This window comes from Prunus avium, chromosome 1, assembly GCF_965620075.1.
Source record: "Prunus avium chromosome 1, drPruAviu1.hap1.1, whole genome shotgun sequence".
Taxonomy (NCBI): domain Eukaryota; kingdom Viridiplantae; phylum Streptophyta; class Magnoliopsida; order Rosales; family Rosaceae; genus Prunus; species Prunus avium.
In genome coordinates, this window is record NC_142284.1 from 362,477 (window position 1) to 385,356 (window position 22,880).

The 22,880-nt window shown below is 35.7% G+C and overlaps 2 protein-coding genes across 2 annotated transcripts; one reads left to right on the forward strand and one right to left on the reverse strand.

Moving 5' to 3' along the window:
• Positions 1-1,709: 1,709 nt before the first annotated feature.
• LOC110758932 (polyketide synthase 5-like) lies at positions 1,710-3,703 on the reverse strand. The gene is made up of 2 exons (XM_088246995.1): positions 3,430-3,703; positions 1,710-2,988 (listed from the first exon to the last, which is right to left on the reverse strand). The coding sequence occupies exons 1-2, from the start codon at positions 3,605-3,607 to the stop codon at positions 1,991-1,993; spliced, it is 1,176 nt and encodes a 391-aa protein (XP_088103121.1). The 5' UTR covers positions 3,608-3,703; the 3' UTR covers positions 1,710-1,990.
• An 8,523-nt stretch (positions 3,704-12,226) lies between these two features.
• On the forward strand, positions 12,227-19,552 carry LOC110759009 (dehydratase family). The gene is made up of 14 exons (XM_021961013.2): positions 12,227-12,941; positions 14,354-14,425; positions 15,059-15,106; positions 16,533-16,687; positions 16,780-16,974; positions 17,049-17,160; positions 17,288-17,357; positions 17,448-17,506; positions 17,618-17,741; positions 17,846-17,916; positions 18,133-18,234; positions 18,537-18,617; positions 18,831-18,989; positions 19,081-19,552. The coding sequence occupies exons 1-14, from the start codon at positions 12,384-12,386 to the stop codon at positions 19,129-19,131; spliced, it is 1,857 nt and encodes a 618-aa protein (XP_021816705.1). The 5' UTR covers positions 12,227-12,383; the 3' UTR covers positions 19,132-19,552.
• The last annotated feature ends 3,328 nt before the right edge of the window (positions 19,553-22,880 follow it).

The window sequence follows — 22,880 nt, forward strand, 5'->3', positions numbered from 1 at the left end:
CCTCACTTTCACAAGGCCAGATATTGCCTTCTCAGTGAATCAAGCTTGTCAATTTATGCATAATCCCATGGAATCTCATGTTGTGGCAGTTAAGAGAATCCTAAGGTATTTGAAAGGAACTCTTGATTTTGACATTTGGTTTAAGCCTGGTCTTCTTCATCTGCACGCTTATAGTGATGCTGACTGGGCTGGGGATCCTAATGATCGCAGATCTGTTTCGGGATTTATTGTTTACTTAGGCTCTAGTCCTATTTCTTGGGCTTCTAAGAAGCAACATACTGTCTCTCGTTCGTCCACTGAGGCAGAATATAGGGCTTTGGCTATTGCTGCTGCTGAACTTGCATGGATCAGACAGTTGTTCTGTGATATGCACGTCTCATTACATGTTCCTCCTTTAATTCATTGTGATAATATCTCTGCTATTGCTCTCTCTTCCAACCCGGTGTTTCATTCCCGAATGAAACATCTCCAGATTGATTATCATTTTGTCAGAGAACGAGTCATTCGAGGTGATTTACTTGTGCAACATGTCTCATCCGCGGAACAATTTGCTGACATTCTCACTAAGGGGCTGTCTATCCCTTTATTCCAGCATCATTGTTCCAATCTCATGCTTGGCTCCTCCAAGCATGAGATTGAGGGGGCATGTAAAGATATCAACGGTCCTCACTCTGCCACATGTCAGAAGATTGAAGAAGAGAGTTGTTAAGACTGTTAGGCAGGTTTTAGCAAAAGAGTTAGCATTCTGTTCGAGAAGTTAGAGAGGTTAGAAGGTTAGAAACGTGTACACAAAGCTTTGATAAGCTAGTATAAAAACCATCACTGTACTGTGTTGAATAATCAATGAATGAAATACATCAGTTCTTCTTCTAAGATTTTCTGCTTCTCTCTGTTAAATCTCTGTTTAGTATTGCTATTCTGACATTGGTGACTATTTTTGTCCTTATTCATAATTCTGAGTACTACATGTTAACTTGTATACATACATGTGATGTTGAAGAATATAAAGTCTCACATCGGAAACTTGAATAAATAAAATACAACATATAATGAATGATTTCACTACTAATATCACCGAGCCCTTTTGTGATAAAAACCCACACTTACCGAGCTTTGTAGGTAGTTAAGTTTGGGACAATATCAGTGCCACTAATAGTGGATCGTTAGCCCGTCTCTCTGAAATTTAACATGGTATCAGAGTAAGGCTTCACATGTTGAGCCCAACGGCCACACATGCTCTCACGTCACCCAATATATGTTGTCCATGTGTTAAGCTTGAAAGTTTGCCACAAGTGAGGGTGTGTTGAGAGTATTTATTCCACATTGAAAAGTTAAGGGACCAAGCCTGGGTTTATTAGGAGTACGGAGGTTTTGGTATCATGAAATTATCAAGGCCATTCCATATTGAGTATGTTTTAAAAATTGATGCTATTCATGAAAGATAATCAAGTGAGTTATAAAGAGATTATATCCAAAAAAATCACTTAAATATGAAATCATTGAATTTGAGAGCACTTCAGATTCAATATCATCCGCGGAGTTAATTTATTTCGTATGCTAAACATACTAGCTAGCTGTTTGGTCACCAAATGCACTGCTAGAAAGCCAATCTCCATACTTTTGACAACATGTTAACTTCTATAGCCTCTCCTCTGGCTACAATATTTTATCAAAAGAAGTTCAAGTTGCGACAATATAAAACATTAGGATCGCATGAAATGCTTGAAACATATATATTATTCATCAATATATAAGTCGTTACATGGTCCCCTTTTGTCTTCACCGATGTAGTAAGTTAAGCAGCATGAAAATAAACACAACCATTGCAATGAAGTGTACCCCATGATGCCCATTGCCCACACTCGTTTCCAACTTTAAAAAAAAAAATTCCAAAAACACAAAAACTAACACGAAAAGTAGAAACAATCCATAATATACGAACGAAACAGATGCATAAAATTCAACAACACTGATGTTGTTGATGATGGCTTCAAGCATTCAAGCCCACGCTGTGAAGCACCACGGTCTCAACAGTGAGTCCTGGTCCAAACCCAAACAGCACACCCCAATCCAGTCCATCTCCTGTAGTTTTTAGTCCTTTCTTGGTAGCCCTCTTCCTTACCTCATCCAAAATAAATAGCACACAGGCACTCGACATGTTTCCGTACTCAGATAGTATGTGTCTTGTAGCCTCTAATTTCTCAGGCTTCAGGGCCAATTTGGACTCTACTTGGTCTAGAATTGCTGGGCCACCTGGGTGTGCAATCCAGAATAGTGAGTTCCAATCCGAGATGCCCAAAGGTTGGAAGGCCTCGTTCAGACTCTTCTCGATGTTCTTCGAAATAAGCCCGGGAACATCCTTGAGCAGATGAAATGTAAGCCCAACTTCACGGAGATGTCCGTCGATGGCTCCATCACTGTCGGGAAGGATGGTTTGGGCTGCTGAGACCACTTCAAATAGGGGCTTCTCGATCTCGGGAATTGGGTCCGCACCCACAATAATAGCTGCTGCACCATCCCCAAATAAAGCCTGGCCCACTAAACTGTCAAGGTGGGTATCACTGGGCCCACGGAAGGTGACGGCGGTGATCTCCGAGCACACAACAAGAACACGAGCACCCCTGTTGTTCTCAGCCAAGTCCTTGGCCAACCGGAGCACTGTGCCGCCGGCAAAACAGCCTTGTTGGTACATCATGAGGCGCTTGACGGATGAGCGGAGGCCCAAGAGCTTGGTGAGCTGGTAATCGGCCCCGGGCATGTCCACACCACTAGTGGTGCAAAAGACCAAATGGGTAATTTTGGACTTTGGCTGGCCCCATTCCTTAATGGCCTTGGTAGCAGCTTCTTTTCCCAGTTTTGGAATTTCAACCACCACCATATCCTGTCTGGCATCAAGGGAAGGTGCCATGTACTCACACATAGTTGGGTTCTCTTTAAGAATTTCTTCAGTCAAGTACATGTAACGCTTCTTGATCATAGATTTGTCACCTGAAAAAAGCATAAACAGAAAAGTTACTTCACAGTAATTCAATGTTTCACTCTACTTGTACACAGATAAAAAAGTCAAAAGAAAAGATTGTTTGCCACTTTGATGACTGAACAAAATGAAAAATATCCCACTCCTGAAATGCGTTAGGCAATTTTAGGGGCTGCAAGAAAAACAACATAAAAAGCACTAGTTATGAAAAGTGTCCCATATTCTATTCTATTCCTATTCCTATTCCTATTCCTATGTATCAGTATTATTTCAAATCCTAGTGTCACAGAATTCCCATTTTGTTATATTCACAGATATGGAACTATATCATGCATAAAGGCTAAGCCATCTATATATATAAACGTACACCTTGCAATAATGAGTAGCAAAGTATATAGATATATATATATGGAACATGTATTCAAAAACAAGGAGAAGATATTGGTACTTACACATGCGCTGGAATTTTTCTTTGAGCTCAGTTTTGTGCTCACTGTTGGTGATACGGAAGTAGTAGTCAGGGTATGTGGCTTGATCAACACAATTGGGAGGATTTGAAGTCCCAATGGCCAAGACCGTGGCTGGACCCTCTGCCCGTTGAGCCTTGCGAACTTCCTCGACGGTCACCATTTTCTCAGATGGTCAAGAAAGGTGAAAGAGGCTAGGAGCTGGTTGTGGTTGTGGTGGTGTGTTTAGAGTTGTAATGGTAAGTAAGTTTGAGAAAATGTTAAGAGAAGCGGTTGTATTTATATATAATAAGGTGGTGAAAGAGAGGTAGCTAGATATCACGTGCCTGACCAATTCCTGCGTTAGAAAGGCTTAACCACCAAAGGGGAAAGGGCAGAAGGGCCTTGCTGGCACGTGTATTTCTGTGTGGTGTGTGTCGCCTACTAACATCTGCATGATTTGGAATGTGTTTGTTCTCTCGTCTTACCTAACAAAACAAACCATATCTTTCGTTGTCATAGTAGAATTTATTTGTTTCTGATCGGACGGGTAGGATTGGTTTTGATAAAGACAATAACAATAATTTGGGGCGGTACCGTGGTAGGTAGAGTAACACACAAGCACACAGTATAATAGTTCAATGAACCTAAATTTGGAAAAACAAACAAACAAACAATCAAAATTAATGAAGATGATTGATGAATTTAGAGAGAAAAATTAAATAAAAAGAAGCAGCCAATCTAAGACTATACGCTAAATATTATCAAACCAAACTAATTAGGTCTATAGAACGTGCCAGATTAATATCATCTACCGACTTAATTTCTTTCCCTTTTGTAAACGTACTTTCTGTAAAATATGCACGTTCCACTGATTTTACATGCACTGCTATGAAAATGAAACCAATCTCCATCCACCTAATTACATACACTCTTTCCAGCCATTAATAAGCCTCCTCCATCACGTTCGCTTTAAGCATTGCATGTGTCCCGTGAATGGTAGGCGCTAGGGTTGGTGACCCTGGTTCTGAATTTATACCTAGCGCTGCAAAAACTCGTTGGGATCACGTGGCAGTTCAATCCAATTACAAAAATAATGTGTTCAAATTTAAACACTATTTTTTTACGGTCATACTAAAATAAAATAGGCCCTTATAATTTAAAAACTCTACACAATAATCCACCAATAATACAATGTTTAAATAAAACTCAATTTTAAATTATTATAAACTTTGTCCATGTAAATCATGCCACTAGATCTTTATTTGGTTGCTAAACGTTTTTTAATCACTTAATTAAGGCAAATGAATAATACCTCACTCTACTTTTATGTTTCCACTCCCCATAAATAATGGGCTACAATCAAATTACTTCAAATTTTCCCTCCTAACCTCCTATAGCTCGAATAGAAAAAAAATTATTATACCTAATATCCTACAATTATATTTAAAGATTACTTAATATCCTCCAATAATATAGATGTATATGTATAATATATATATATATATATATATATATTCTAATAGATACAATACTCATAGAAAAAAATGTGTTGCTTTAATATACCTACAATAAACCCATAATAGGTAAATTACAAGTATATATTATTGCATAATAGTCAATTATTAGGTAAATTATATCCAAAATGTGTTTATAAAAGTTGGGTATATTATTTGAATAATAAGTAAATTCATACTAAGTACGTTATTTTCACAATATTTTGTGAAAAGCTGGGTATAAATTCATACAAGGTACAGAATAGTCAATGTACTTATAAAAGTTGGGTAGGTAAATTATTTTCACAATATACCTATAACACTGTTGGCTTTAATATACCTACAATATATCCAAACCAGATCAAGCCCAAAAGAGCGATGTGCATATACCAGATGAGTAGGGATGCAGCTCCGTGGACCACTCGTTGCGCCTGATAGGTGGTTGTCTTTAATATACCTATAAATGTGTTGTCTTTAATATACCTACAATATACCCATAATAGGTAAATTACAAGTTATATTATTACATAATAGTAATTATTAGATAAATTATATCCAAAATGCGTTTATAAAAGTTGGGTATATTATTTGAATAATAAGTAAATTCATACTAGGTACATTATTTTTTGTAAAATAAGTAATGGGGGCGTTATTTTTTCAACATAAAAACGTATGTATGCTATTATATTTATAAAACAATAATACAATAGATAATTAATCACATAAACTTTATAAATAAATTTTAAAAAATAACCAATTAGGTATGTTAAATCTAAATTTATTGTTAAATTTAAAAAAAGTTTCCAAATTAATTTCTACATCCATTTGGAGATCATTCCAAATGAGTGCTGCTATTTCCACCCACCTGTCTTATTTTCCCACCCACCTTATTTTCAAAATTTTAAAGACAAATTTACCCATTTGTAAAATGACTTCTAAGGACAAAAACCTCAACCCATCATAAACTTTCTCCATACCATGGAGGGATATACCCAAATGTAGTGCCGACTCCCAAAGCAACAACACCAACGCCTACTGCGCAGGTGACAGTGATCCTTAGAAAGGCTTGAAACATCTTTCTGTCACTCAGTAGGTGCCTGCCTAACCCAATCTAAGAAGTAAAATATTTGCCAACACCCCCACACACCACCAAAATAAAATGAATAAAGAAGTAAATGAATCGGGGTATGTTAATTCACACCATATACACTGAACAAAAGAGGAAACATACAATACAATTCATATAATTGATAAAGAGTAAATTGAATGTGCATGGAAAAGCAAACCTGCATAAAGAAGAAGACGCCCAATGCAACCATATGCTCGCCAGACTGCACCAAAACGTAAAGCAGAGTCAAGCTGATTATAAAAGACAACCTCCCCAACCAGATATTCCAGCGTGGGTTACGGGTTAATAATCTGATTTGATCACTTGATTTTTGCTTTTTTTTTTTGTCTCTCTCGAAGAACTTAAAGTATTTCATTGATTCTTGTTAAACCCACAAGCGATCCACGTCGGTGGCAAGAGGAGATGGGGGAGGTGGGTCATCGATGAGGGAAGTTTGTGCTGGGTTTTTTTATTTTATTTTAAGTTTCAAGTTTTTTTGCTTGAATTAATAATTAAAGGACATTTTAGGAAATATGGTGGGTGGAAAAATAGGATTGTGTTTTTTCAAATCTATATGGTGGGTGAGAAAATAAGGTGAGTGGGAAAATAGGACAGGTGGGTGGAAATAGCAGCACTCTTCCAAATTCATCGTGTGTCATTAGTTACAATCCAATTAAAATTTGTTTCTATATGGGTTCCTACATTAATATACAAAATGTAATAATGGCTTAGTTGGGGGTATTTTAGGAATAAAAAAAGTACAATAAATTTGATTTTGCACTTTAGAAAAGACAGGATTTTATTCAAACAAAAATAAAGAGATGGGTTGTAAAGTTCAGGAAAAATGACTTTCAAGGAGTTAAGCTAATTTTTATTTTATTTTATTTAAATACAAGTGATAAAGTCTAGATGTCATGAGTAGTGGTGGACCCAGTATTTTTTCTATGTGGGGGCATAACAAAGTTAAAATACGAGACACAAGTGCAAAAATTCAAGAGACTTTAAAAATTGATAACATGGTAAATCAATACATTTACAATTGTCCCCTACGAGTTTTCATGTTTTGAAAACGTTGGACATTAAGCTCATTATCAATTTCGTTAAAATGTGTCTCTCTCAAGATATACAACCAAGCTATCATTCATCCATTGATCTCCCATTCGATTGCGCAATCATTTCTTAACAAAGTTCATACAAGATAATACGCTTTCTACATAAGTTGCAGCAATTGCAAGTACCAATGCCAATGTTATGAGTAAATACACTAATGAATATACTTTATGTTGTCCTGTCTCAACAAATTTTTTTGCAAGATCAGAAATTCCATTCAATTCTTGAAACTTGGTATTGGAATGCATATCATCAATATAATTCACAGGCTGAATTTCAAGTGCCATGAGTTGATCAATAGAAAAATTACTTGGGTAGAATTCAGCAAGGCATAAGCAAAAAATGAATTATTCGGACTTAAGCATGTCAAGCGAAGTAGCAACTTAGTGCTAACCTCTGTGAAACGATTCCTTAGCTCTTGAAGTTGCAATCATCATAGAAAAGATCAACACGATAGTAATGCAAAATTTTAATTTTTTGTGCCCTACGCCGTGATCGCTCTCAAGCTACAAACATATCATCCATACTAGGAACTTCAATATTTTGCTTCACAAAAAAGAAGGAAACTTGCTCTAATTAATAAAGAATCCCATCCATTGTCTCTCATATTTTGTAGGTTTCGCTTGCATATTTCAACTAAATCCATGGCATTCACAATATCTTGATCATCCCTTTGTAAGGCTTGTGATAACTCATTTGTAATTCCAAGTATAATCATCATCAAATGCAAACTGAACACAAAATCAAATGATTGCAGCAACCCTAACATAATAAATGCTTCATGTTTCTGATTAGTGCCCACTCTATCATATGAAATTTCCTATATCCATCAATTATAGATGGAAACATGGAAACAAAGTTAATCGAAGTACCATAGTGTGAGCCCCGTCAAATCAAGTATCACATGGATCTTTAACTCTAATTTCTTGATTCAAGCCTTGCCCACTTAAGAGCTTGCCATTGCTAAGTGCTTCATCACATGGACCTTTAACTCTAATTTCTTGATTCAAGCCTTGCCCACTTGAGAGCTCGCCATTGCTAAGTGCTTTAGTAACTTTGAGAGCTTGTTTTTCTCGAAGAATGTCACAACATTTTAATGATGCCCCAACAATATTTAGCACATTGAAAACTAAGGTGAAGAAAGCACCTGGCTATGGGTTTTTGCCAAAGACATAGAGCCAATTGAAGTTGATGAGCAAAGTAGTGAACATAAGAAGCATATGAACTCTCTTTCATAATAAGTGTTTTCAAACCATTGAAGTCTCCATTCACATTACTTCCTCCATCATAACCATGACCATACAATCGACATATGCTTAAATGATGTCTAGCAAATAATGCATCAATCGATGTCTTCAGTGCGAGAGATGTTGTATTAGCCACATGTTCAATACCAATGAAACGTTCAATCACATACCCTTTTTTGTCAATATAACAACCATTTGCTCCTTTACTGATACATCACGAGATTCATCAACAAGAATAGAAAACAAGGAATCACCCATATCACTTATAATAACATCAGTTGTTTCAACTCAGCAACATTAACAATGTATTTTTGAATCTTTGGTGATATCAAATTGAGGTTGTCATGAAAAAATTTCAGTGTTACTGCTCTAACTTGTTCATGGTGATAACAAAGGAATTATAAAAGCACAAGAAAGTTTCCTTCGTTGCTTGAACTGAACTTCAAATATTTTTCTCTCCTTACAATTTGAAAATCCTTCACCAACAAATGCGTCACCACTTCCTTATTCTCCACCATTTGATTTAAACAGATAACAACATAAACAAAATGCATAATTTTGTTCTACACTATATTCCAACCATTTAGGAAAATCATCAAACCAAGAAGAGATGAATTGTCGTTTACCATTTCCAAATTTCCCCTATATCACTTCTAGATTGACATGGACCCTTTTGTAGATATACTCTTCGGATTTTATCTCGAATATATTGTAATCTAAAATTCGAGTTCGTAATCCATGATCTAAAGGAAGATCTGCCACATTGACTTCCATATCACTTTGTTTTGAACTACCAACCTCTAAAGGAGTTTACGACTCTAGCACTGATTTTCTTTTAAAATTCTTTTTCATGACTGTTACAAAACTAATCTATTTAGAGTTAATTAACAGGTTAATAGCTAATACATGCTACAACCTATATGTAACAAAAAATATATAAACATATATTATGTATGAAGTAATTTTAAATCAAGTTCACATAATTTTAAAAAATTCTACATAATACAAATTAATAAAATATTAGTGTAAGGAAGAGAAGATCAATTACTAACCTAGAAGAAGCAAAAGATTAATAAACAATGATGGATTCTCGTTGAATAATTGATGGTGTCCACTCCTTGGCGTTGGTGGCTTAAGTATTGAGGATCAGGAAAAGGGAAAAATTCAGAGAAAGTGAGAGAAAGGCAGCCTTCACGTAAGTGGCTTTCTAGATTTCTTTTTTAATTATTTTTTTAATAAATGGATAAGTGTGTGTGAGCCTTACCACTATGTATATACATGGGTAATAAAAACTTGAGGGTGGGCATGAGTTGGATCTGCCACCGGTCATGGATGTTTATATACACACACTACAAGGTGCCATAGTGATTCAAACTTGAGACCACTAGTTTGCAAGTCAATGCATTTTTCTAGTTGACTAGACCCCATTAGCTAATCACTAGTTTTTATTTCTTGTATACATGTCATTTTAAATTGGACTATTGGGCGGTGCCTATTACTGTTGGTGCTCATAATTCAGAGTGCATGTTGATTTATGTATACATGTGTGTGTGTCATTGATATTTTTTTTGTTTTGTTTCCTTAGTATGTTTTTATTTTTGTAAGTAATTATTTCTTTATTATATTTTAATGATTAGGTTTCTTTCTATTAATTATTCAGAGCATCCAACCAAATATATAAAGAAAAAGAAGTGTTTTTCAATTTAAACATAGTATATGTCTAATGTTGATACATACCAAATCTTTGTAAGTAATCCAATATCAAAAAGGTTTTGACTCTAGGTTGGACTCGACCTAAGGTTACCATGTTAGGGTTTTAGAACTGGGATTCTGGCTTCAAAGCATTTGCGAACCTAACCATAGTACGTTAGGATTTTTTTTGGTAATCATAGCATTATGTACATACCTCCTCCTTCGTTGGTTTTCGAACCCACCCTGATAAGATGGTCACTCATGCAAAGAACTACACTCACTGTATTAATTAAACCATAACAACTAAGAGTACAAGAATTGAATCTTACATAAGGAATGCTTATACTCTCTTCAACACCGAATGCTTTAACTTAAAAATAGGACTAGGTATTTTAGAACGTGTATTGCTGTGAGAGTAGGGACCTCCATATATAAGAATACAATGCAAATCAAATCCCCTTTTTCAAATCATGTCTCAAAATTAGTGATTTGCCCCCTGAACTTGTAACTAACTTTCGATTTACCCAATATCTTTTTTTTTTAATAAGAAAATTAAGGATATGAACCTTTTTTTTCACCAATTTCCCCCATGTTGTCTAAATCCGCAACATTTCATCCAATTTGCAGTTAAATATGAGGGCAAAATTGTCATTTTGTATGTTAACAAATAAAATAAAAACCAGAAAATTCAAATAATACTCTCTCTCTCTCTCTCTCTCTCTCTCTCTCTCTCTCTCTCTCTCTCTCTCTCTCTCTCTCTCTTTTGCAGGTGTAGGCTGGGTTCTGTGGGTGGGGGGCGGGAGCAGGGATCTATTGCAGCCGTTGGGGAGGAAGGGAATGATGGGTCTGGGTCTTGGGAAGCAAGAGCTGGGGGATGGGTCTCAACTGGGGAGAGAGAACAAAAAGAATGGGGAGGAGGAGGAAGGGATCTGTGGGGTAGGGGATTGATCTGGGGATGGAGGATTGGTCTGAGGGTGGAGGGTGATGGTCACATGAGGAATGAAAGGAAAAGAAACCCCAAGGGGGTAGGCTAGGCTCGAGAGTAAAAAACAAAATGAGGGAGGTGAGGGGAAGCGTCTGTGGGGTGGGGGATTGATCTGGGAGTGGAGGGTGGTGGTTATGGGGGAATGGGAGGAGAAGAAAAACCCGGAGAAGAGAGGGGGTGGGCTGGGTTTGGAGGATGAAAAATACAGAAGAGGGAGGTGGGGGGAAGGGTTTGTGGGGTAGGGGATTGGTCTAGGAGTGGAGGATGGTGGTCATGGGGGAATGGGAGGAGATGGAAAGGGAATGAGGATTGGGTTCTTCGGGTTGGGGGGGAGGGAGGGGTTGGCACTAGGTTTACTCTTTTTCTTCAAATTTTTCCAAAATAATAATTTTTTAAAAATGATTTAACTGAAAATTGAATGAAATGTTGAGGATTTAGACGGTAGGGGGGAAATTGGCGAAAAAGAAGAAGTTCATATCCTTAATTTTGTATATAAAAAAAGGGTAGGGGTGAATCGAAAGCTAGGTACAAATTTAGAGGGCAAATCATCAATTAACCAATTTTTTTTATAAACTGAATCTCATAAGATGGTTGTTCTTAGGATTCCCACCAAGAGTTACATACATAGTTTCTTCATTTTATGTTAACCTTGAAGAGGTAGAATGAAAATAAAACTAGTAATAAAGAAAGATAAGGATGAAACTATTATAATTTTGAGTAATATCCATGAATTTAAACAAGTTTTTGGTTATGATTTGAAGTCAGTTAGAGAATTTTCTTAAAATTTTCCTTAAATGAATAGAGCTAAATATAGTGACCAAAGCATGAAAAATAGAGTGATCAAAATTAAAATCAAGGCATAATACAATAACCAAAAATGCATTTTAGCATATAATTTTATATGTTTGTATTTTCCATCGAAGCTCTAAATAGAGCTTTATCCACCATATTTAGAGCCCCAATCATTGAAGATGGCCTAAGTAAATCATTTTTAAGAGAGAAAGAGAAACAAAATAATGTGTTTGAAAACTCACATGTCACTTTCTTAAAAAAAATAAAAATAAAAAAACAAAAATCACATGTCACCCTAGCCCACCCAACCCAACAAAGAAACAAAACGCAACCTGAATGAAACTCATCTATCAACTCTATCTACTCACTCGACCCAACCCAACCCAACCCGACCCAACGTGCAACTCACGAAGAAACAGCATTAGATTTGAGCTCTTTCCCCTTCTTCGCTAAAACCCTGTTAACTCTCCCACTCCTCTCCCCTTCTTCCTAAACCCGACACCACCATTCTCTCTCCCTCGCGCCTCATAATGCAAGCCACTCTCCTCTTCACTCCAACTCCAGGCGCCACGAACACCACCGTCTTCAAACCCCTATTCCCGCCATCTAATGGGCCCCACCACCTCAGACCCCACTTCTCCATCAGAGCCTCCATTTCCGAGACTGCCCAATCTCCACCGTCCATAACCGTGGACTCACCACCGCTGACCCAGAAGCTCAACAAGTTCAGCTCCCGCATCACGGAGCCCAAGTCCCAAGGTGGGTCCCAGGCCATTCTCCACGGAGTGGGGCTCTCCGAGGACGACTTGAGCAAGCCCCAGATCGGCATTTCCTCTGTGTGGTATGAGGGGAACACTTGCAATATGCACTTGTTGGGGCTGTCAGCGGCTGTGAAAGAAGGAGTGAGAGAGGCTGGCATGGTGGGCTTCAGGTTTAACACTGTTGGGGTCAGCGATGCTATCTCTATGGGGACTAGAGGGATGTGCTACAGCTTGCAATCTAGGGACTTGATTGCTGATAGCATTGAGACTGTTATGGGTGCTCAGTGGTATGATGGCAATATCTCCATCCCCGGTTGTGACAAAAATGTGCGTAAGTTTTATGGGTTTAAACTAAATTTATGATTAGTATTTTAAAAATATATGAAGTTAATGGGTTTCCATGTCTTATGTGACGAGTGAGAAAGTTTCTCTCTTTCTCTCAATTGGGTTGAATTAAATTTGTTATTTTTTTCGTTTCCGTAGTGATTAATGGGGGTTTTGGGTTCCTTTCTCTTATGTGATTAGAATGTGTTACTGGGTTTTGGATGAAAATGTGGGCTTTTCTGTTACTCTGTTAGTGAGTTTTTTACGATGGCTATTTAAAACTTTTTGAGTGTAACGTGATTTCTTGGTTGATGTTTCTGCTTCTTTTCTGAAATGGGGTACCTCTGCGTGTTGAGAAAAATGTGAGCATTTGACAACGTTTGTATGGGAGCTATATTTGGATGACTGTGTAGGGTCAAAGTTCATTTGTTCGTAGATTAAGCAGAGTGTTTTCTACTAAGAGGCAATTCTTTGAGTTCAACTTATTACTGTGTTACATCTCGTCACTCATAATGCGCTTTTCCTAAGCCATGTGATTTCAATTGCATCCTTATTAGTCGTAGAGCATTCATAAAGCATATGTTTTCAATTGATTTTTGTAATGATTGTCCTTTTCTGCACTAGAGATGATGGCATCTTAAAAGTTGAGGTGTTTGAATAACACCCATAAACATCTAATAATTCTTGGAAGTGGTTTCAGTTTTTTATTTTTTCTAGAAAAATTGGGTGAGTTTATTAAATCTCATTTACTTAGGGCCCGTTTGATAACCATTTCAATTTTAGTTTTTAGTTTTCATTTTTTGTGCTAGAGTATAGAGTAAAATGAGAGGGAGAATGAAGTGAGGATGAGAGGGGAGGATGGGAGGGAGGAGTAACAAAATTGAAAACAAAAACTTGAAAGTGAAAACAATTTGAAATAGATTTCAGTTGTTAAATTTTTTTTTCACTTTTGTTACTCCTCATTCCCATCTTCCCCTCTCATCTTCCCTCTCAATCTCATCTCCACTCTCATTCTCACTTTCATTCTCCCTCTTTTTCCTCTATATTCTAGCACAAAAAATGAAAACTAAAATTGAAATGGTTATCAAACGGGTCCTTATTGAATGATAATTAGTGCCTACAAATTTCAAAATTTTCTCATAGAAGTAGCCATTCTAACATCTGCTCTTTTAACCACTATTTCCCCCCCTTAATATACAAGGTTGCTTGCCTTAGTGATCTTTTTGTTTATGAATTATGTTTTTTTTTTTCTCTCTCTCTCTCTATAAGTTTACTATCTAAAGAAATTGGTAGGGCAAGGGCCTTCATAGAAATCCCTTATTTCATCCATGTGCTTAGTCTAGTAACATTGTTTTTTTTCCTCTCATCCACAATTTTTAAATATATCCCGTGTCTTATGCTAGCACTTCTTGCAGATGCCAGGTACAATTATGGCAATGGGCCGGCTGAACCGACCAAGTATTATGATTTATGGCGGAACTATTAAGGTTCAATATCTCTATTTGATTACTGAAAGTGCAAGTTGTGGATTAAATCTCGTTTCTGTATTGTTAGCTTTTTATCTTTTGCTCAACTATTTTGCTATGATTTCTCCCAATCTATGTTTTTCAATGTATTATGTCACGAGGGATCAACTTTTCAATGCTTTCCTTTATCTTTATTTAGGAGATCTTGCATAAGATAACAGGTTTTTGAAGGGAAACTGATGTCATTTACTTAAGCATGTTTTCTCCTCCGTAGTCAAAGATTTTTTTGCATATCACTTGGGTTTTGTTTATTTCTGGATTTCATAAGGTGTAGATAAATTAACCTCATGTTTTGGATCAAAGTTCTGAATCTAGGTACTTCTGGATCTTTACTTTGCGTATGTTATTACGAAAAAGAATGTCATATTTGATTTTTTTATTGTTGGACTTAGTGACACTGACCTAAAATATCTTGGAATATATTATTAGTTCTTTTACTGCATTATTATGTGATGATTAATGTCGCCTGATTGTTCATCATAGTTGATTTTAACTTAATGCTTGCTATATATATTCTTTTCAAAAGAAAAATATGATTGCTGTAAGTTATATATTATTTGTTTTTATTTATCTTCTTTTTTGTTTTTCTTTCAGCCTGGGCACTTCCAAGGCAATAGTTATGATATAGTGTCTGCATTTCAGGTATGCACTCTAAATTGTGGTTTGAACTTATATTTGGAGCTGATTACTTTTGGTTCTGAGTAAAAATATATCTATCATGTTAACTGCTTTTGTATTTTGTAATTGTAGTTTTATTTTCTTTTTCTTAGTGTTTCTTTTGCAAAACAAATGGTGTATGCATGCTTTGTGTTTTGCCCTCTTTCTATTTCCTATGTGAAGCCTTCACTTACAGTAATAAGATGAAGGAAGTTGCTCTTTTATTTCAATAGATACTTGGAATGCCTGAGTCTGTGTCTTCCACAATAATCTGACATGTAGAAGTTGATTTATTTGGGTTTATCATTTTAGTTTAGTACAACTGAATTTCCAAGGATACAGCCAGGAAGTGCAATATTCAGTAGTTCAGTGAATTGACAGGACATAGTACAAATGTCTAGATTCTAATTTTTGTTTTCCTTTGTGCAAATGGCTTATCTTTCAATTTGCTCATGAATAGTATTGCTAGTATCTTTGTTAAGATTAATGAAGGGTTATGGGAGAGGGGAAGGTCACAGAAAATAAGGTAGAGCATGCTTTGGTTCGAGCCTGATTATCCCTAAATCCAATGTGGGTTTTTCTAGTTTTACTTGCTTCCTTGCTGTGATCGAATGAGAATGGATAATGGGCTCTCAGGATGAATGCTGGCTGCATGCTGAACACATGCAAGTCAGATAAGAAGTGGTGTTTCTAGTGGCGGATGGATGAGTAACGCATAAGAACCTGCCCTTGGGAGGGAACAATGTAAGTCCCATACAAACAACGGCTGCAAATGGCTGCTACTACCCCGTAGGTTGAGGAGCCCACCCGAGGAAGGGCTCGCCTGATTAGCTAGTTGGCGAGGCTGGGATGCTTTCTGGTTATCCAAATATGTCAATTTCTCTCCAAAATGGTGGGCTGCGGAGAGTTTTCAGGGCAGTCTTTTGTTAAACTGGGCATTTAGCATGTATTTATCTTCCATAAATAGAACAAGATTTTGTTCATGATGAGCTGGAAAGTGCTTGCTGTTGTTGTGTGTAAAATAAACTTCTTTATGCTGTTACTGTACAAAGCTACCCTGTTTAAATGAAGATGTACTTTCTACCTCTTTGGCCTTACTTTGGCTATTTTGGACTTTTTCTTTCTGTTGTGATTTTGGATTCCAAGTTTTGATGGAAAAATGTCAATCTAAACTTCAATAGTAGTTAGTGATGTTAAGTCTTGCTTTAGTAGCTATTTTCTGCCTTTTGTGGGGTCACATTTATATTGTTTTACATTACCTCTATATTGTTTCTCATTACGTCTGATAATTGCTTATGTGAGTAGTCATTGCATTTTAAGATAAAAAGCTGTTTCAGAACATAAATTGTTATGTTCACTATGTGGTGAAGTTAAAATTCTTCGTAATTTCTTTTTCCCATTGATGTTGTAGTGTTATGGAGAATATGTAAGTGGGTCCATAAGCGATGAGCAGCGAAAGAATGTTCTCCTTAACTCTTGTCCTGGGGCTGGGGCATGTGGCGGAATGTATACAGCTAATACTATGGCTTCTGCCATTGAAGCTATGGGAATGTCTCTTCCTTACAGGTAGAGATGCCTTCAGAGAAGAATTTAATTTATGTTTTGCAAGCAATCCATTTCTTTATTTCTTATTATATATATATTTTTTCCTCTAAAAGCTCGTCTACACCTGCTGAAGATCCATTGAAGTTGGATGAGTGCCGATTGGCTGGGAAGTATCTCTTGGAATTACTAAAAATGGATTTGAAACCTCGAGATATTATTACTCCAAAGTCACTACACAATGCAATGGTTATTGTCATGGCACTAGGGGGTTCTACCAATGCTGTTTTACACTTGATTGCTATTGCGAGGTGAGAAACCAGATTTCCGCAGGATGCTAATGATTGTTTTGCATGAAAATATCAACTGACAAGATTCTTGGCAGGTCTGTTGGTCTGGAATTAAGTCTAGATGATTTTCAGAAGGTTAGCGATAAGGTTCCATTTCTTGCTGATCTTAAGCCTAGTGGCAAGTATGTCATGGAGGATGTACACAAGGTATCCTTTCTTGCACTTAATGTTACAATTGGTGGCACATTTTGCGTGTATATGACATTTTTCTATCAGTTCTGGGCTACATTTGGTACTTGTTTTCTTGATGAGTCAGTAATGATTATTTTAATAGATTGGAGGAACACCAGCAATCATTCGGTACCTTTTGGAGCATCAATTTTTACATGGGGATTGTATGACTGGTATAAATCTTCAGATTTTTTACGTCTTTGGAAACACTGAGTTTAAGCTGTAATACTTTTAACACTAACATAAGGATATCTATTCTGTAGTCACTGGGAGGACACTTGCTGAGAATGCTGAAAGTTTCCTTCCTTTATCTAAAGGGCAGGTATGATAAATGTTTCTATTGATAAACCATGTGTTTGAAGACAAACATTTATATGGTTCTCTCATGCCTTTCTTTTTTCTTGTCTTTTTCTTTTTCCTCTCATTCATTCAGGATATAATAAGGCCCTTGGAAAACCCTATCAAGAAAACAGGCCACCTTCAGATATTATATGGGAATCTTGCACCAAAGGGTTCTGTAGCAAAAATTACCGGGAAAGAGGGGCTATATTTCTCTGGTGCTGTTTTATGTTATTTGTTTAATGGTTTAGTGAAGTTGTATTTTTTTAATTTTTATAGAATATAAATGCCCATTAACTGCCGAATTCTTGAAATACTCCAGGTCCTGCACTTGTCTTTGAAGGAGAGGAGTCAATGATTGCTGCTATCTCAGAGAATCCTATGAGTTTTAAGGTCTATTCTTGACAAACTTCAAATTAGAAAACCATGATTAGAAAACCACGTAGCTTAACAATCTTAGTGCAAGATTGTTTCTGTTATTTGCATATTGCTTTCTGCATCATGTCTGTTGCACGATGGCCTTTAAAATTGTAAGGTGTTTTTTTTTTTGTCAAACTCACATGTCAAAATTACATAGCTAATTTCTTGTATATATTTGTCATCATGCAGGGGAAAGTAGTTGTTATTAGAGGCGAGGGGCCAAAGGGAGGACCAGGCATGCCTGAAATGTTAACACCAACAAGTGCAATAATGGGTGCAGGACTAGGGAAGGTATAGTTATTTAAAATCCATGATTTGGTGGTTGTTGGTTGTCTGTTTTTGTTGCAGGTTGACTTAGAATGTTTTGCTTTTCATTCACATGAACTGTGCAGTTGCTTGATTGGTCCAACTGTAATGATTTTATTTCAACGCTTTTTATTAGGTTTTGTTTTAGATCAAGCTAATTATTATTATTTTATTTAAACAATTAATCCCATCATGGTCCCTTCAAGCTGCTTTGCACGGCTTTGGTTGGTATGCAGCTATTGTGTCCTAATGGATTTTTCAATGAATATTGTTTTTGGGTGTTGCAGGAGGTTGCTTTATTGACGGATGGTAGGTTTTCAGGGGGTTCGCATGGATTTGTTGTTGGCCACATATGCCCTGAAGCACAGGTGCTTTAAACTTTTAGTTAATGTTATTGCATTTTTAGCTTTTACCTTGATGGATTTGTGTGTCCTACCATTGATGGACTCTTTTAAAAGCTAATGTGTTACAGTGGATTATTTACAACATGCAAAAAAATTGTTATATATCTTAGATACAAATTACAATAAAGAACAAAGTAATAAAGAGTGCTCAGGGAATGTAGTATGAATTATTTTCAGGAAGGTGGTCCTATTGGATTAGTTGAGAATGGGGACATCATCAACGTTGATGTTGAAAACAAGAGAATAGATGTCCAGTTAACAGATCAAGAGATGGAAAAACGAAGAAAGAACTGGATTCCACCTGCATACAAGGCTAACCGTGGAATTTTGTACAAGGTATGTGAGAATCTTGATTTGCAACCATCTTTTCCTCGTTACGATTGATTGTTGTATTTTGAGAATTACATCGTCTTTTGTTTATTTCCAGTACATCAAGAACGTGCAGTCGGCTTCAGAGGGTTGCGTGACTGATGAGTAATGGTGGTGAGGAGAGGACATTACATAGATGGCATACTATAGAGTGTGATAGCAATTGCTGAAATTGGTAAATTGTCATGAGGAGATGTTGGGTTGGGTCTAATTGCGGCTCTTGTAGGATAATATCCATTTGGCTCTGCGTGTTTCTTATGCTGTATGTTGGTATGCTTAAATTTTGTTGCTCCTAGGTTTGTTTGTGACTTGTCAAATCCCAAGTCTGCTTTTATCCCCTTTCCTTTTTCTAAAGGAATTTCTCCTTTGGAAACTTCACTCATCGTCCAACCAAAAGAAGACTCGCATGGGCACACACAAACACACAAACGACCAAGCACTCTTTCAAGAGGTTACACCAAACACTTATGGTCGTGTAATTTAACCTTAATTTCAAGCATTATTTACTTTATAGATATTAATTTGGTATAGCCGTGCGGTTATATGAATAAAATAGTTACGTATTTTATTTGGTAAAATTTTGGCAAATTACAACTTAAAAGTTCGGTTATTATATAATATTTTAATATATATTATTTGTATTCAATAATATATGTATAACATATGAATTTTGTGTGTATTATTGAAAATTTTGCCAAAATGTGTACTAAATATGAAAAATACTTATGTAAATGTTCAATACAGAGTATGGCTGCACGGCTATACTATTTCTTTTTTTTTTTTTAAATTAGGAAAAACCTAGTATAGACACTGTTTCTTTTAAAGAAAATTAGGAAATCCGATTATATCTGGGCGGCTATACTATTTCTTTTTAAAAGTTAGGAAAAAACCAGAGTATAGCCTCGCGGCTGAACTATTTAATAAAAAAACAAGAAAGAAAAAAGGACCCTCCTAGTTGCATTATTTATACTTCATAGATATTAAATTGGTATAGCCGTGCGGCTATACGAAAAAAATATATATGTATTTTATTCGGCAAAATTTTAGCAAATTACAACTTTAAAGTTCGGCAACTATATAATATTTTAATATATATTATTTGTATTCAATAATATATGTATAGTACGCGAATTTTGCGTGTATTATTGAAACTTCTGTAAAAAAAATATATGTATAAAATATGAAAAATACTTACGTACATGTTCAATATGAGTATTTTATGTTTACTTTAAAAAAAATTAGGGAAACCAGAGTATAGCTGCGCGGCGATACTATTCTTTTTAAAAAAACTTAAGAAGCCGAGCGGTTGTACTATTTCTTTTAAAAAAAAAAGGGAAACCGTGTATAGCCGAGCGGCTATACTATTTCTTTAAAAAGATTAGAAAAACCGAGTATCGCCAGGCGGCTATACTATTTAATTAAAAAAATTAAGACACAAGGACCCTCCTAGTTGCATTATTTATACTTCATATATTTTAAATTGGTATAGCTGTGCGGCTATACCAATAAAATATGTACGTATTTGATTCAGCAAAATTGTTGCAAATTACAGCTTAAAAGTTTGGCCACAATATAATATTTTAATATATATTATTTGTATTCAATAATATATCTATAACACGTGAATTTTGGGTGTATTATTTAAAGTTTTGTCAAAAATGTGTATTAATCAATGAAAAATATGTACATACATGTATTGTACGTTTACTTTTTAAAAAATTCAGGAAAACAGAGTATAGCCGATCGGCCATACTATTTATTTTTAAAACAAAATTACGGAAAATGGGGTTTCTTCGTGCGGCTATACTATTTCTTTTAAAAAAAAATTAAGAAAAATGGGGTATCTCTGCCTGGCTATACTATTTCTTTAAAAAAAAAAAAAAAAGGGAATTCGATTATAGCTGGACGACTATACTATTTCTTTTAAAAAATTAGGAAAAAACCAGAGTATAGCATCCCGGTTGTACTATTTAATTAAAACAAAATTAAGAAAAAAGGACCCTCCTAATTGCATTATTTATACTTCATTGATATTAAATTGGCATAGTTGCGTAGTTATACGAATAAAATATGTACATATTTTATTCGGATTCGGCAAAATTTTAGCAAATTACAACTCAAAAGTTCGGCCACTTTATAATATTTTAATATATATTATTTTTATTCAATAATATATGTATAATACGTGAATTTTGCGTGTATTTTTGAAAATTTTGTCACAAATATGTTTATTAAATATGAAAAATACATACGTACATGTTCAATACGAGTATTGTATGTTTACTTTTTAAAACATTGGGAAAACAGCGTATAGCCGTGCGCCTATACTATTTCTTTAAAAAACAATTAAGGAAAACCGAGTATAGCCGGGCGGCTAAACTATTTCTTTTTAAACAATTAGGAAATCCGAGTATAGATTCTTTTAAAAATTTAAGAAAAACAGAGTATAGCCGTTAGGCTATACTATTTCGTTTAAATAAAATTAGGGAGAATAGAGTATAGCCGTTTCGCTATACTATTTCTTTTATAAAAAATTATGAAAAACCGAGTATAGCCGGTCGGCTATACTATTTCTTTAAAAAAAAATAATTAGAAAAACCGAGTATAGCCGAGCGGCTATACTATTTCTTTTAAAAAATTAGGAAAAAAACCTGAGTGTAGCCTCTCGGCTGTACTATTTTAAAAAATTAAGAAAAAGGGACCCTTTTAGTTGCATTATATATACTTCGTAGATTTTAAATAAATAAAGAAATTAGAAAACGACAAGTGTCCGAAGCTACCGTCCCAGTTCGAACATAAAAGATGTCCGATGCTGCAATTCCATTGCTAACAGAAAATGTCTGAGGCTATAGTAAAAACCAATCAAGTGTATTAATAACCAATCTAAGTGGTTTTTAATTACAATTCATTTAACAATCAGTATGAGCTAATTGGATAGCAGTTTGAGCTTTAGGTTGAAAACAATTCAAACCACTATGCTTGTACAAGTAGTACGCACTGATCTGCCCCAACAAAACAATAAAGAAATCTGCTTTGACAAAGAATATTTAGTCCCTAACAGGTAAAGAATGGAAAAAAAAACCCAGAGCTGACCAGTTGCGCTCACCTCCTGCAGAGTAGTCCTAAAGTTCGAAACTGGAAAGCACCCCCACATATCAACTTGAAAGGCATGCGTGCATTATCTTGTGATTTCTTTGTGGTTTGAAGCAGAGACGCCCATGAAGCAGCCTTTTTTTTTTCTTTTGAAAATACCTTAAAGCCTATAAATGGAGGAATAAAGCTCAGAATCAGGGATCCAATAGCGAATCAATCAAACCTATTTTGAACAGCCTTCAAAATACACCTACTCTCGACAATCTCAAAGAAACCTAGACTCAAATTCTTGCAAAGCGTCTCACTACAGACCAAAGCCAAGTCTTGAATCGAATCCTCTTCTTTTCTTTGAGTTTCCAGTTGACAACTCTTGATTGGAATTCTATTCTTTTCTCAAACACATACTCTGCCCAATTCTTAGTTGACAACTCCTAATTAGGATTGCATTGCTATTGTTTGTAATCTATATGCTCTGCCAACACAGCTTGGTATGATTTGATAGTTGGTCTCGATTTCCAACTCATTTAAATCAAAACTCCTATCTATAGTTCGGACAAGTTCTGATTGCAGATATATATATGAGAAACTCTCATCGGACATACCTTCTGCACTGTGTCAAGTAGATTGCGATTCTGTCCGATAGAATTTGTTTATGTTCGATAAGGCTTTTGTAGTTTTGTTGGACCCAACTTTACTTTTATTTGCATCTATTGTTAGGTCTTTGTTGGGTATATAATTACTTTATGGTATTATGCTATCCATTTG

Coding starts and splice junctions, on each gene's coding strand:
- LOC110758932 (XM_088246995.1), bottom strand. CDS start 3,607: ATGGTGACCGTCGAGGAAGTTCGCAAGGCTCAACGGGCAGAGGGTCCA. Junction 2,989..3,429: donor AGAAAAATTCCAGCGCATGT/GTAAGTACCAAT, acceptor TGCTTTTTTCAG/GTGACAAATCTATGATCAAG.
- LOC110759009 (XM_021961013.2), top strand. CDS start 12,384: ATGCAAGCCACTCTCCTCTTCACTCCAACTCCAGGCGCCACGAACACC. Junction 17,161..17,287: donor TCATGGAGGATGTACACAAG/GTATCCTTTCTT, acceptor TTATTTTAATAG/ATTGGAGGAACACCAGCAAT. Junction 18,235..18,536: donor TGGGTGCAGGACTAGGGAAG/GTATAGTTATTT, acceptor TGGGTGTTGCAG/GAGGTTGCTTTATTGACGGA.